The sequence below is a fragment of the Herpailurus yagouaroundi genome, unplaced genomic scaffold (genome assembly GCF_014898765.1).
Source record: "Herpailurus yagouaroundi ecotype Mexico unplaced genomic scaffold, PumYag 160, whole genome shotgun sequence".
In the NCBI taxonomy this organism is placed as follows: domain Eukaryota; kingdom Metazoa; phylum Chordata; class Mammalia; order Carnivora; family Felidae; genus Herpailurus; species Herpailurus yagouaroundi.
Window position 1 is genome coordinate 38553258 of NW_024412401.1, and position 14827 is coordinate 38568084.

At 44.8% G+C, this 14827-nt stretch overlaps 1 protein-coding gene across 6 annotated transcripts in view; it reads right to left on the minus strand.

Annotated features, from left to right (window-relative positions):
* The window catches only part of TNC (tenascin C), a 95168-nt gene that overhangs the window by 35740 nt on the left and 44601 nt on the right, over nt 1-14827 (minus strand). For 4 of the 6 annotated variants that reach the window (XM_040482102.1, XM_040482103.1, XM_040482104.1 and 1 more), the window contains exons 11-14: nt 6708-6980; nt 5602-5874; nt 4723-4995; nt 2008-2280 (exon numbers count right to left, since the gene is read on the minus strand). In XM_040482102.1, coding sequence (XP_040338036.1) covers nt 2008-2280; nt 4723-4995; nt 5602-5874; nt 6708-6980 — 1092 coding nt within the window. The remainder of the gene's footprint in view (nt 1-2007; nt 2281-4722; nt 4996-5601; nt 5875-6707; nt 6981-14827) is intronic. The other 2 variants (XM_040482106.1, XM_040482107.1) reach the window with 2 other exon arrangements.

Below are 14827 nucleotides of genomic sequence, written 5' to 3' on the forward strand. Positions count from 1 at the left end.
ATGATGTCAGCTGGAACCGTGGTGCCTAAGCTCAGATGCTTCTGGGAGCCCCGCCGCAGGGATGCTGGCCATCGGTCAAGAGATATGAGTGCTGGCAGTCTTTAGTTGCCAGAATTGCACTCAGGAGACCACAGTTACTTGGCTCCCTCCTGCAGGCATCCTTTGCTTTGAGGGAGCTCCCATCTATTTAAATAAAGGCTAAATAATTCTGATGCCATCACCCTCCCAAAGGTGGTACCCTGAGGCTTCTGATTTTGTGACTTAAAGGGAACTGGCAACTTGTCAGTGTGATTCTTGGTATTTTCATCATACTTCTGACAAGGGCCAGCTGCTTTCATATTCTGTTAGAATAGCTCGTCCTCTCTTAACTGCCTCTACGGGAGCCAAGAAAGCTACTACTTACATTGCCAACCAAGAGAGCTGAGCCGAGGCAAGGCAGTCAGGCAACGCCTGTTCGGCCAAGAAATAACATTTTGTCTTGGAGATGGTCCTACCAGTGCTTTTCTGTGCAATTGGAATAAAATATGCAGAAGGCAAGCAGAAGCAAGGTGTGGGGAGCAAGTAGTGCCTCTCTAGCAGGGAAGGGGAAGGCCTTCCCATCCCATCACATTTAGTGAGACACAAATCAGATGGGGTCATGGACCTTCCTCCTCTCATACCATTTCATCAGAAACAGGAATGTTGCTATCATTAAGAAGGAAAAAAAAACCACATAAAAATATGAAGGGCACCCAACCACAAGGTCTGCAGGAAAGATCAGAAGCGGCAGGTGATTTCTCTTGCCTTCTGGGAAGGGATGATTTATGAATGTCCGATATCGTTGCCAGTTGCAATTTCTAGGCATTTCAAGGTCACCACTCATACAGTGGCTGTCTGTATTCTGTTGATCTCAGTGAGGGTTATTGAAATGATGGAGGCTAAAATGCAGGTCTATGCTTTTGCTGGAATCAGTGAGGTTGTACAGGTTTGCATGAAGGTTTGGTTGCCATAATTACCTGAAAATGGGGCAGGCATATGCAAACCCAAGCAAGACAACCTCTACTGAGCTTCCAACCAATGGAGGCATATAGGAAGATACGCAATGGAGAACAGTGCTGGGGAAGGCTGCTTGCTGAGGCAGGCCCCTGGGGAAACACTGACTGCCTTGTCACTGGAGTGGAGTGACTAGTAAGGCACAGCACACCCTCCTGGGTAAGCGCTGGGAGTGCGCCATATGCAAAGGCCAACACTCCAGGGAGCAACTCTTATTTAAAAGAGCAAAAAGGGCATCAGATCTTTGACATTCATAGCCTGGGACATTCCTTGCTTCAAATGCTGCTGTGTGTACTTCTCTGAATGAATGGCTTTTTCTTTGGTACTGTCTCCAGTCATAATTGTGTGATTTTTTTTTTTTTTTTCTTTTTGGTCTAGCTATTTGCTAATTTGGTGTTCTAACAATGACTCAGTATCTGAGAGAACTGCCCAGAGGAGGGTAATTCAGTTCTCTTATTATACTCTGTGTATTTTAAAGAAACATTTAAATTAAAACATTTCTTTTAAATGCAAGAACCACAGTGCCCATACCCTTGAGGGATTTGGGATAGAAAAGCGCCTTTTCCAACTAGCAAAAAGACCCTCTAAAGTAAATAACCTATGCTCTACCAGAACTCACACATGGTAAGGGACGGCTTTTAGTTATATCCTAGCACTGGAAAAGAGAATTAAAACCATCAGGCTGTCTCTTGAAACCGAAAGCCATCATTCAAAAGAGAGTTAGTGGTAGGAAGTCTGGGAGAGGCTGGAGGCTGGAGGTCAGAAAAGGCAACATCTTTATCATTCATCCTCAAAATGGCAGAGGCATCCAGACCAAGGCACAGCTTATGGTGTGGTCTCTGGACATGCATGACCAGCCACTAAGGGGCATAAGGGAAGGACTCAGACATGGAGAGAAGCTGACTTTCTGCAAAGTTTCATGGAGAGAAAGCAGGGTGGCTTGGGCAGGGGCGTCAACAGTGGGGAGGAAGGTACCTGTGGAGGTCTCAGCAGAGAGCACTGGTGTTCTATAGCCCCGGATCACCCCATAGATGGTGACTCTATAAGGGGTGTTGGCCTTGAGGCCCGGGACGTCCACAGCCCGCAGGCTGCCGGGCACCGTGAGGTTCTGAGCTGTCTCCACCCAGTTGGCCTCCTGCACCCGAATGACAAAGTGCTCATAGGCCTGATCAGTTGTGGTCCAGTTGAGTCTGAGGCCATCCCAGCCAGCCTCGGTCACGGCTATGTCCGCCAGCTGGGGGAGCTCCTCTGAAGAAGGACAGAGACGTTATTTGTCAGTTCTGCAAACCAAAAAAAAGGAGGAAACCAAACATCCCACAGCCCAGCTCTAGGGAAGAGAGAACGAGGCGAGAATTTTTGTGTGCAAGTGTGGTCATTCTTGGTCTCTGGGCATTTACTTCTGACTTGAATTGTGGTAATCTGGCCACAGCCCTTCTTCAGGAGTTGAAAACAGTCAGAAAGGGGAAGATCTGCGCTGTTCATCCTTGAGATGGCAATACTGTCTGGACCACTGCACAACCCACAGGGGGTCTCTGCACATGCATGGCCAGAAATGAAAGGGCAGTTGGAAAAGTGGGATTGTGGGTCAGGGTAAGGGGGATAGGGATGTTAAAAGCGGAGGCTTTGGAGGCCACTGGGCTTTAGTTGGAATTCCCACAATGATCTTTATTAGCCAGGTCATCTTGGGCCCGTCACCCAGCTCATCTCTGAGTCTTACTCTGCTCACCTATAAAGGGGGCTGACATATCACTGGACTGTGTGATGGCTAAATACCATTTATAAACCCCTGAGTATCATGCCTAAGCCATCGTGAGTGCCCAGTAAGTGGCTACCCAACAAATACATCACCGTTTAGATGTTTCCCCTTGGAACTTCTCAACCATACTGGAGAGAATTATCAGCCTCATTTCAGCACTTTGTGTTGAAGAGATTGTCTTATTGCTGGCCACCTGCTATCAGGCAGGCTTTATAAAGTGTATGTTGTCTCAGTGTGGACATGTGTGATGTTTTTTCTCTGGACTCTACTCAGCTTTTAGGGATCAAATGTTCTGCACTAGATTCTTGGCTTGGTTCTTTCCCTCCCACCTTCTGCTAGTACTTTGTGCCAGAACAAAGAGTGGCTGCATCATGAAGCGAAGCCATTTGTGTGAAATGAATGCCCACTTTTAATTAAAAGTGGTAAATTTTGCTCAGCCAATGGTGCAGAGCAGGGCCCACTATTGATCTTCCTACCATGTAGCAAGGAGATTTAACGTGTTTCTTATTGCCGATTTTAGAAAGTCTGGATTCTGAATACGGGAAAACCCACTGCTTGGTGGGATACCTCTCAGGATTATATGCAACTGCTCAGACTTTTAAAAGGCTGCCGTGGCCATGCACTTGAAGTTACAAAAGAAAATATCTGTAAGCATTCCAGCAGCCAAGAAAGGTGCACCGAGGCACTTGTTCTCAGTGCCTATGAGTCTGAGCAAACTCAGCCTTTTTGAGGGGCTGTATTCAAATGACCATGTAGCCTTGGTGCTCTGGTGCGGGTATCAGTGAAGGCAGTCCTCCCTGCCCTCCTAGTTCACCAAGAAGAGCTGTTCATTTATCTGGCACGTAGTGAGGTTCCTGGTAAGGTTTCACGTGCAAAAGGAATTCTGTTGTTACCGATAGAGACTGTTAGCATCCTGCATCCAGATCACAGGTGCCTCAATAGCCCCTCTGGCTCACTGGGTCTGAAGACATTCCAGGCAGCACAGGATAACACTGACTCAGCCAGCACAGCTGGATCGTAACATCACCTTTCTCATTTTTGGAATTGTGTGTCGTTTCTCACAAGCACCAACTTTACTTGGTATATGTGAGCAAGGAGAACAATTTATTTGAACTAGGTTATTTGGATAGTATTATCAAAACACAGGATAGATAGATAGAGAAGGGCATGGACTTAGGGCCCAGCATAAGAACCCGATTACCAAAATTTTGGCCCATTTGCCCCCTTTAAGGCGGTTTCTAAAAACTCATGAACAGCACAGAGTTTCCAATGACAGATGGAACAGCATATTTCCAGGGGACAAATTGAGATAAATTGTTTTTCCTCCCTAAACTGAATGAAAAACATTGAAGTCAAATGTGGCTGTTTTTTCTTGGAAATATGCCTTCCCTGAGTGTCTCTTAAGGAGAGACAGACTTGAACAATTTCGGCAGAAGATCATTTCAAAGGTTATTCCATAGAGATGTGACTACAAGTTGGACAACGTGAGGGCCTCTGAGGCCTCTAATGGTAAGATTTCTCTAGAAAGTTCTGACCCTATTCTTGTGCCACCATGGCCCTACTGTTTATGCTATTTTTATTAGTTACACGGTTATCTTATATATTTAGCTATGTGCCGTTCAATATTTACTACAGGAATGGAGCTTTGCTAAGCATTTTCGGTCATTATTTCATCTACTGCTCAGGACCATGTTCTGAGGTAGAGTATTATCTTTGATTTGAAGGTGAGAAAAGAAGGCTCAGAAATGTAAAATGCTAGACCCAAGAAAATCCAGCAAGGTGCAATTCCAACCCAGCCCTTCCTGAGTTAGAGCCTCCCTTCACGCTGCCTGTCGGAACACTGAGACCACACTCGGACACGTGGGGAATGTTCTCTCTCTTCCAAAGAGAGGTTGGCTCAATCATGTCCCTGGTATGGGAGGAGGGTCCTATACCTGTGATGGCCTCCACAACAACAGGTCGAGTGCTGCGGTCCCTGACCTTGCCACGCAGGGTGACCGTGTAAGGGGTACTGGCCCGGAGGCCTGGGACTTCCACAGAGCGTAGGCTGCCAGGAACTGTGAGACTGTGAGCTTCCTCGGCCTGGTCAGCCTCCCGGACTGCAATGACAAACTGCTCATAGAGCCCCTCAGGGGCCGTCCAGTCCAGGCTGAGGCCATCCCAGCGAACCTCGGTCACTGTGAGGTTTCCCAGATCTGGAACCTCCTCTGCGTAAGGACAAAGAGTTGCTGAGTTACTAAAAAAGGTAATTGTGTGCTAGGATTCAGGTGATATGACATTTTGGCTGAGGTTGGGATGAGTTGTCTGGTTAGTGTTGATTACAGATGCATGATTTACAGCAGGTGTAGAGCACACTCTGTTGGCACTAAAGCCAGGGGTTTTCTGTTCAGTCTCCGGGAATGAAAGATAGTTCTAGGAATTGTTCATAACTCCATTCTTAACATATAAATGGGGCTTTGGGGGAATCTTTTAGTGTGTTCTTAAAATGAGCTCAGACCAATTTTTTTTTTTTTCCCACTTGCAAACTGTGTTTTCCAACTTCTTAGCTGTTATGACTGAAAACTTGCTTTGAAAGAAAAGTCACCTCCCACTTTTGTAAGGGAAGAGTAGGTGGAATTTTCCATGGAATTGGCTAACATGCTACACTCGGACTTGGCCAAATAAGGGATATGACATTCGGATGGGAGCGGGGATGATTCACCGGTGTTCCCCAATGTGGCAGGGGCTGAGCCCAGCTTACAGCAGGAAGAGCTTTGATCCCTCCTGAGCAGAGACAAGGGGAGGAAGTAAATTAATGAACCAGTCTAGAATACCTGTCAAGACTTCAACAGAGAGAGGAGTCGTGCTGAATTCCTGCGTGACCCCACGGATGGTGATGTTATAATGAGTGGCTGCTTTGAGCCCAGGCAGGTCCACGGACCTCAGTCCTCCGGGGACTGTGAAGTTCTGGGCTGCCTCTACTGTATCAGTCTCCTGCACCTGAATGAAAAACTGTTCATAGGCTCCTTCCGGAGCAGTCCAGCTGAGTTTGAGGGCATCCCAGCCCACCTTGGACACCATGATCTCTCCCAAATGGGGAGTTTCCCCTGGAGAAGGACAAAGAACTAGTTTAATGATCAAATCACACAGCAAGATCCAGGGAGTCTTGAACACAAGAACAGGCTTTATATTACTTAAAAATATATGACTGTCTTAATAAACATGCAGCATGCAGCTATTCCTCCTAAATTTGAGGAATAGAACAAAGAGCATGAGGTATAGAAAAATATTTGTCATCTTACTTTACTAAAGAACTGTCCTAACCTTCAGTGGACAAGGAGATTAATTTTGTGATTTTTTTTTTTCCTTTTAAGTATAATGTCTTAACATCCCTTGCCAAGAGGGAGCCTGTTTGTGAAGATAAAGATCCTTGCCTTTGGGTCTGTGTGTATGGTCCCCAGGCAGGGCTGTGCACAACTCCAAAGGGTGTTGTTCACATGGGTTGTGGTGTCAAAGGTACCCCTGGAGTCATGTAGCCTGATGGCTTCCCTCCATTAGACACCATGGTGCCATAACTTGGGGCAGAATGAGTCCATTCAAAAGCAAGTTGTGTCTGGGGCACCTGGGTGTTTCAGTCAGTTAAGTGTCCAACTCGATTTCGGCTCAGGTCACGACCGTACAGTTTGTGAGTTCAAGCTCCACATCAGGCTCTGCACTGACACTGCACAGCCTGCCTGGGATTCTCTCTCTCTCTCTCTCTCTCTCTCTCTCTCTCTCTCTCTCTGCTCCTCCCCCACTTGCGCTCTTTTTCAAAATAAATAAACTTAAAAAAAATTTTTTTTTAAAGTGAACTGTGTCTGGTTATGTGTTGTGTCTGATTATCTGTGGGTAGTTTCCTGTTAGGAAAAGCAGAAGCTAGAGACAGAAGGATAAGAGGTACCTGTGGAGGCCTCAGCAGAGAGCACTGGTGTTCTATAGCCCCGGATCACCCCATAGATGGTGACTCTATAAGGGGTGTTGGCCTTGAGGCCCGGGACGTCCACAGCCCGCAGGCTGCCGGGCATTGTGAGGTTCTGAGCTGCCTCCATCCTGTTGGCCTCCTGCACCTGAATGACAAAGTGCTCATAGGCCCGGTCAGCTGCGGTCCAGTTGAGTCTGAGGCCATCCCAGCCAACCTTGGTCACCGTGAGGTTTTCCAGTTCAGGGGCATGGTCTGAATAATGACAGAGATGGGTCAGTTAAGCCATTCCTCAAATCCCTCTCCTTCTGGGAACCCAGAAATGGCAAACCCATTGCCAATGCTGAAAGTCCTGCGGTGGGAGCCGGGGCAGGGCCGAGTGCCGCGTTTCTGCATCCCCGAGTGCTGCTGTTGCCATCAAAACATCACCAGAAAAATCAATGTAATACTTATTTTGCCTTGTGGCATATTTGGGTGTATCTTGTGGAAATGGTATATTCCTACTGACCAGTGTCCTGTGAATATAGAAAACTCTACATACCCAGATTAGGAGTGCTCTAGGCTTCAGTTTCCATTTTGGAAAGTGTCTCTCATTCTAAGGATGAGATCATAAGGAACAGCCTTCTGCTATTCTCAGGATTCTTGGTCTGAGCTGCTCAGCCTTCTGTATTTTGAGAAAATGCGCTCCTCTTAGATTCCCTTCCTTCTCATGCTTCCTCAATCTCCTCCGGAAGGTCTGTTTTACAGTCTCTGTGTTGGAATTTTTGTCCGTTTCTGAGGCTCAAATCAGTTCACATAAACTACTTCAGAAAGATCAGAGATAAATTAACCACAATTCAAGGAAGGATACTGAAGAAGGCGAGGAGTCTTTGCAAAATCGTCCCTTACTGGATGGAAAGACTAAGGCCTGGGAGGAACAGAGCTTATTAAAGCTCAATTAAAATCAAAGGTGCCATCTTCATTCATCTCCTGAACACAAAAAGTACAATAACAATGCACCTGTCTGAATATGGCTTCAAGGTGATAATTTGCCCAGGGCTGAGCTTAAATGGGCTTTGCATGACCTAGGAAGAAAGGATTTCCTCTGGAAATGGATCTTGTAAACAACAGAGCAAGAACTGCCTTGAGCTCATTTAAAAGGACAAATTGTTTCTGTGTTTATGCCTCACATTGGCTGCTAGTTTCAAATGGACCCTATGTCCATTAAAGCACACTTCTAACCTGAAAATCCTAGCTCGAAATTTGATTGAAGGGGCGCCTAGGTGGCTCGGTTAAGCGTCCGACTTCGGCTTCAGGTCATGATCTCATTGTCTGTGGGTTTGAGCCCCGTGTCAGGCTCTGGGCTGACAGCTCGCAGCCTGGAGCCTGCTTCGGATTCTGTGTGTCCCTCTCTCTCTGCCCCTCCCCTGCCTGTGCTCTGTCTCTCTCTTTCAAAAATAAAATAAACAGTAAAATTAAAAAAAGAAGAAATTGAAGATATCCTTTCTGAGGGATTTCTTTTCAAGAATCTATTTAATTCAGAGGTTCTTCCTAATGTTTTATATTGACAAAGCTTATCCTCCTTCAAATCTTGTTCGATCCAGAACAGGGGTCTGTAAACTATGATCTGAGGGTCAGATCTTGCCTGCTGTCTATTTTGGTAATGAACTGCTAACAATGGTTTTTATATTGTTTAATGATTGGGGGAAAAAACCCAAAAAGAGTATTTCATGACATATGGAAATACAAATGAAATTCAAATTTTGGTGTCATAAATAAAGTTTTGTTGGAACACAGCCATGCTTGTTCATTCATGTATTGTTGATGGCTGCTTTGTGCTACAAAGGCACTCTTGAGTAGTTGTGACAGAAACCCTACGGCCTGAAAAGTCTAAAATATTTACTATCTGGGCCTTACAGGAAATGTTCACCATATCTGATATTGAACTACATCATACAGGCTCCCCATTTAACCCAAATTCATACCCTGAAGCTCACCCAGAACCTCGTAGCAGTTCTTAACCACAAAAACGTGATCTTGATGAGAAAGAGAGGACCTATAACTCAAAGTGATCTATCTGGTTTTGGAGAAAGAAAGGGAGAGTCACTCATCCTTAAGCCCACTGGCCCTTGGGAGGCCAGGAGCAGTGCTACACAGATAAAACAGTTGTCTCCATGGTCTTGGGATTTAAGCACAGCTAAAATCAGAAGTGCATCCTTTCCAAATATTCTAGCAGTCTTCATGCATAAAAAACAATCTAAGCAACACATTAAGGTTAAAGAAATTGATCCTATAGCCCATAAATGTCCCCTCTTACCCTACTTCCTTCTTTTTTCTCCTCCTTCTGTCAAAACTGCTTGTCAGGAACTTCGCTGACATTGACGATTTTCCCCTTTATGTGAATTAAATCACTGTCTTTCCTTCTCAGGTAACTGCTTTTTAAGTTGTCTCTCTAATTCTGACATAAAACTTTTTCTTTTCCCGTGAAGACAATGTTAGGAATCAGGGTGCGGGGGGCGGGGGTGGGGGGGGGGGCAGGTGAGGGGAGTTCCCTAATTGAGGCAGGCAGGAGGTGATTATGGTTTGTCTGTGAAAGCTTTTGCAGTAAAGACGGATGGAGAGAGCACAGGAGGGGAACCACAGTGGGGAATGTCTTTTTCTGAGAAGAACCATCTTCTTTGGATCGGCTTTTTTATATGCCACTGATACTATTATACAACGCCCCTTGCATCCTGCTTCATCTTTTCATACAGTTGACAGAGTAATTTTCACATAATGCCATGTTGCTCAGTAAATAGTAATAATCACGTGGATAATACTTCCACCAAAATGTTTGACTATTCTTCCATTTTTTTTTTTTTTTTTTTTGGCTAAGCAAATCAAGAAAGAGTATCAGTTTATCTTTAGTGAGCAGTCTGTGAGTGTTTCCATAATGGGTGATATCCGTGCGCCCGCAATCTCTCATTAAATCAATGCTAGTCAGATAAGTAAAAGCTGTAACTTTCGCTGAATAAACTTGATTGAGAAATTAAAGGGAGAGAGATAATAATTATGAAATTGGAGGGAAGAATATGAATAAAAATACATCAGACAATAGTTGAGGTGGGGACCAAAAGGCTTCACATAAATGCAGACTCTACATTTCAGCAACAAACGACACACTGGTGGGCTCACTGCCCCAGAAGCCCGGTGTTTCCGCTGTGGAGTTGCACACTGGATTTCTCGGCATTTCTTTATGAAAAGGCTGTTGTCTTCTTCTTACAGCTGTGCACTGGCATCTACCCTCTGAACAATGTCAGTGGGCCTGGGAAATCAGAATTTCGAAATCCCAATTCTATGCTCATGGTGGGTTGACCAGCTGGCCTGAAGGAATTTCTGGCTGTGCTAACTTTAAACCTTTAGATGTGCCAACTTTAAATCTTCCACCATCTTGAAGACAGTAATTACCAAGTGCTGGCTGATTAGGAATTCACTTTTAGTGTTCGTTAATGGGAGACCGTGATTCTCCCACAGCGGGGGGATGGCCAAATTCAAGCCCAAGGACCCCAAAGGGTAGATTTAATTGCTTTGATCTCATCTTGAAAAGTCAAGATAATTAAAATTAAAAGCCTTGCCTGCCTGAAAACTTTTCAGTGACTCTTTATCACTGTCAAGAATGAAGCCAGAGCCCCTCAACACAATATTCACTGTCCCTTGTAGACAGTCTCTGATGATGTCTCCAACCCCATACCTAGCTGTTCTCCCCTCCATCATACAGCAGGACTGGATAGCTTATGTTTCACTAATGTGAAGTTGCTCATGCCTTTGAGTTTCTCACATGCTGTTCCTCCTGCTGGAAATGTCATTACCCCCTTCTGCACTTCCTTCTCCTTTTCCTTTTTGAGGACTCAGCCAAGTATCACATCTTCCGAAGAGCCTTCTCTGATACCCTTCCTCCCCTTTGCTTGGGTCTGGAATGGGTAGTTGTTTCTGCTCCCATAGCTTCCCACACTTCCCTCTCAAACAGACTAGCTATATTCTTATAATTTGGGTTTGGGTTCTCTCTTTCTCATTGCAACATGCATCGTTTCTTGAGGAGAGGGGTTGTGTCTTCCTGTTCTATATACCAGCATTGCCTGACCCATAGCAGTCAAGTAATACATATTTGTTGGATGGTTAAATATTTGAATAAATTTGGTTTGCTCCATGAAAAAATAAAAATGGCATCGCAGCAGAATGTTCTCTGTTACTTGCAGCTGTGACTATAAGCAAAATTCCACCTTTCTGCTTCCCAAACCCTGGAGAATTACTGGAGTATCATTGTTGAGTCTTACGCTGGTATGGAAAGATGCTTTATTGGCCTTGTGTTTTACATATTCTGTCTGCTTTGTCCTTTACTGCTTATGGCAAATTCATGGCTTCCACTTTAAGCAGGGCTCTTATTCTGAGATTAAGCAGAGTATATTCTGAGTTTATCAGAACATAAAGGTGGGGTTAGGCATGGGGGAGAGGCCTTGAACACACTAATTTTCTTCAACACTAACAGGGATAGAATCTTTCTCCTCCTCCCTTCCTTCCTTCCTCTCTCCCTCTCTCTCCTTCTCTCTCTCTCTTCCTTCCTTCCATCCTTCCTTCCTCCCTCTCTGTTTTTTTCTTTCTTTCTCTTTCTCCCCCTCCCTCCCTTCCCTTTCTCCCTCCTTTCTTTCCTTCCTTTTGTATCCAGAGTAAGCTTAATTGAAGACAACAGAATAGCTTCCCTTCCCTTAATCCTAAAGGTATAGCATTTGGGCTGTTATGCAAACGTGGAAGGAAAAGACCAAGAAGTTCAATGGAAACACTACCCCTCTGGAGTAGCTGGGGTCCCCGAATGCTCATGAAGCACACACAGTGTGCTTGGCTGTGCCTAAGGCAATGGGAATGCAGCACTGGATAAAAAGAAACAGAGTCTTTACATTCTGGTTGGTAGTAGGAGGCAGGTCATAGGCAAATAAATGAATTATTGAATAGTATCAGACCAGGTCAGTGTCATGAGGAACTCTGGAGCAGCATGAAGGGCTAAATCAGGATGGGAACATGATTTCACACTGGTGGCCAGAGAAGTCTACTGAGATGACACTTGAGTTGAATAAAATGAGGGAGATGCCAATGAATAACTGGGAGAGGAGTGGCATTTAGGCAGCCGGTATAGCATGTACAGATGCCCTAAGGTAGGAGCAGGCTTGGTATACTCAAGGAACAGCGAGAAGGCCAGGGTGACCACAGTGAAATGCATAAGGGGACAAGTGGTGGGAGGGTCAGAGAAGTTGGAAGGGCCAAATTCCGTAGGGCCACGTGGGCTGTGGTAGGGTCCTTGGATTGTATTTCAGGTGTGATGGGCAGTTAGCTTATGCATACTTTTAATTTGGTGCTGCATCAATTCCACAGCTAGAGCTCCAGAATTCTCTGGGGGAAAAATGCTTTAGGGGCAGCCAATTCCACATCTCCATAAAACCCACAGATAATGAATAGCACTTCAGACTGCTGCTCTTCAGAAATCTGTGATGCAGAACTGGGAGTTCCTTCTTCTGAGGTTTGAACCTGAAGTCCTTTGACATTTTGGGACTCACAGCCACAGGGAACACTTGCCCAAGAGCGCCCACTGTATCTGTTTCTTTTTTCTTTCCATATGTATGTTCTTCCCATATGGACAAGGCCAAGTGCCTATACTTGTACTTACACATACTCCACAACCGAGACCTGTTGGTCTTTATGGGTCTGTGCAAGAGCTTCCCCCCATTTGAAGCCTTTCATGATGCCCAGGAGCCACTGTGTGCTTCTGCTGCACCCTCTGTACCCCCAACTCTAGAAAGTCGAGTGTTGTGTTGTTGTCTGTCAATCTGTTTATCAGCAAGTTCCTTGGAAGCACACATATGTCCTAACTGATCCAGTAGCCACAGAACTTAACTCATGGAGCTCAGTAGCAGTACATTATTGAGTGAGGAAATGTAGGAGACTTGAAAACATAGAATTCAGGAGAGGAAAGAAATGCCCACCTAACTTTTAAGAAAATTAAATTGTTCTATGGAGAAAGCCATAGGGAAAAATATTATGGAGATTGTGGAGGAAGAGCCAATAAAAGGAACTTTGCCCATTTTACTGCAATGAAGGACATCTTTAAATAGACAACATGATTTTTTGGAAACTGTATTAAGAATGCATGGCTGCGGAAATGAAACCACTGAGCCTTTGGGATGCCAAAACTGGGCTCTTAGTCAGAGACAAAGTAATTCAAGCCTGTGGTTCACTTAAAAGCTTTCATCTTCTTGAGTGGCTGAGGCCTGGGGCTTCCCCACTGGAGACAGGAGATAACCTAGCTCCAGCCAGGGGGTAAAATGATTGAGGGGAGATAGGAAACTCTTTGATATAGCATTTGTCAAACCCAAGGAAAGGCAAAAAGAGAGACGGGAGAGAGAAAGAGAGGCAGAGAGAGAGAGAAGAAGGAGAAGAAGGAGGAGGAGGAGGAGGAGGAGGAGGAGGAGGAGGAGGAGGAGAAAAAGAAGAAAAGAGGAGAAAGAGAGGAAGAAGAAAAAAGAGAAAGAAATGCTTTCTCTCTTGTTTTTCTGATTCTCTTTTGTTTTGCTGTCTCTTGACACCTCATGACAAGTTCATGTTTACAAATCTGAAACATTCAAATCTCTACTATAGAATTATTTCTTTTGGATTCTATTTTGCTCTTCCCTTCTCTAGGATTAAATTGTCCCTCCAGAGCATCCTTAAGGATCATCACATAGCTGGGTGGGAAGCAGTACATGCACAGAGTCCATAGAATCGACCACCTGAGCTCACTTTAGACTCTCTGAGGAGGCTGATCTTTTTCTACCAAATAGCCTTTCGCTCTCCAACAGTTTTATGTGGGCAGTGACATGCTGAGACAGAAGACTACCTTTCCTAGACTTGCTTATAGCTAGGAGCAGCCTATGAACTATGAGAAATCAACGGTGAGGTTTCCAGAGAGACTCATCTAGGAGGTACTACTCCCTTTTGGTTCTCGTTCTTCCTCCTCCATGCTGCCCAGAACACGGATGTGAAGGCTGTACTGCTAGAGCCAAGGACTAAGAATGGTGGAACAGAAACAGAGAAAAACCCAAGTCCCTGCTAACTTGGACCTGCTATGCCATACCTGAACCACCTAGGCTCAGATTTATCTTCTAAGAGAAGATATCAACTTCTGTTTTGCTTAAGTGACTGCTATTTGAGTTCTCTGTTACATGTAGGGGAAGGTATTCATTCACAAATGACAAAGACTCTTCAAGGCATATCCAAATTTGCCCATCGTTACAACCCCTTTTCTGATTTTCGAGATTGAGTTGGAGTAATATCTCTTCCCTAAAACTTTCTCTGGCTGTCCCTGGTTCTCCCATTCACCCCCTTTCCTTGACTGCCTTCCATCCATCTAACATTCTAGTTGGTCTCCCTCACAGACAGGGAGCAGGAGCCCATAAGTGAAAATAACAATGCTAAGTATGTGACCCACTAGTCCCTCAAATATCAGCACAATACTGTGTATTCAGCGGGCTCTAGATAAATACTAATTAAATCAAGACTAAAGAATATTACTTTCAAGCCTTATAGAATTAACATTTCTGCCTATACCTCTTTGAAAAGTTTGGGGCCAAAATTATATGCACATATTTTTCATGTAGGAAGAATGGATGGTTTTTCTGATCGTTTTTTCAACTTAGCCACTGAGGAAGGGTGGCAGCAGGTACAAAGAACGGGATAACTGGGGTGGAAGGGACACTGGAGATCAGGATTTAGCAAACCAAGTTGGCCTCTTGACGACTAGGGGAAAAGAGAAAATGGGAAGGGCGCTGTGAAAGGCTGCTCAAAGGACCATATGCAAATTTTCAGGTAACCTTAGAGGGAAGCAAAAGACCTGGAATAAAAACATTAGTGGGAGGGGTGCCAGGCTGGCTCAGTCAGTGGAGCCTGCAACTCTTGATCTCAGGGTCGTGAGTTCAAGCCCCACATCGGGTGTAGAGATTACTAAAAACAATAATAATAATAAATACGTTTAAAAAACATTTAGTGAGAAATAACCGAAGAATTATTACCAACGTCATGGCCATCTTGAAAAAATGATGAAGTGCAAAGTAAGTTATCGT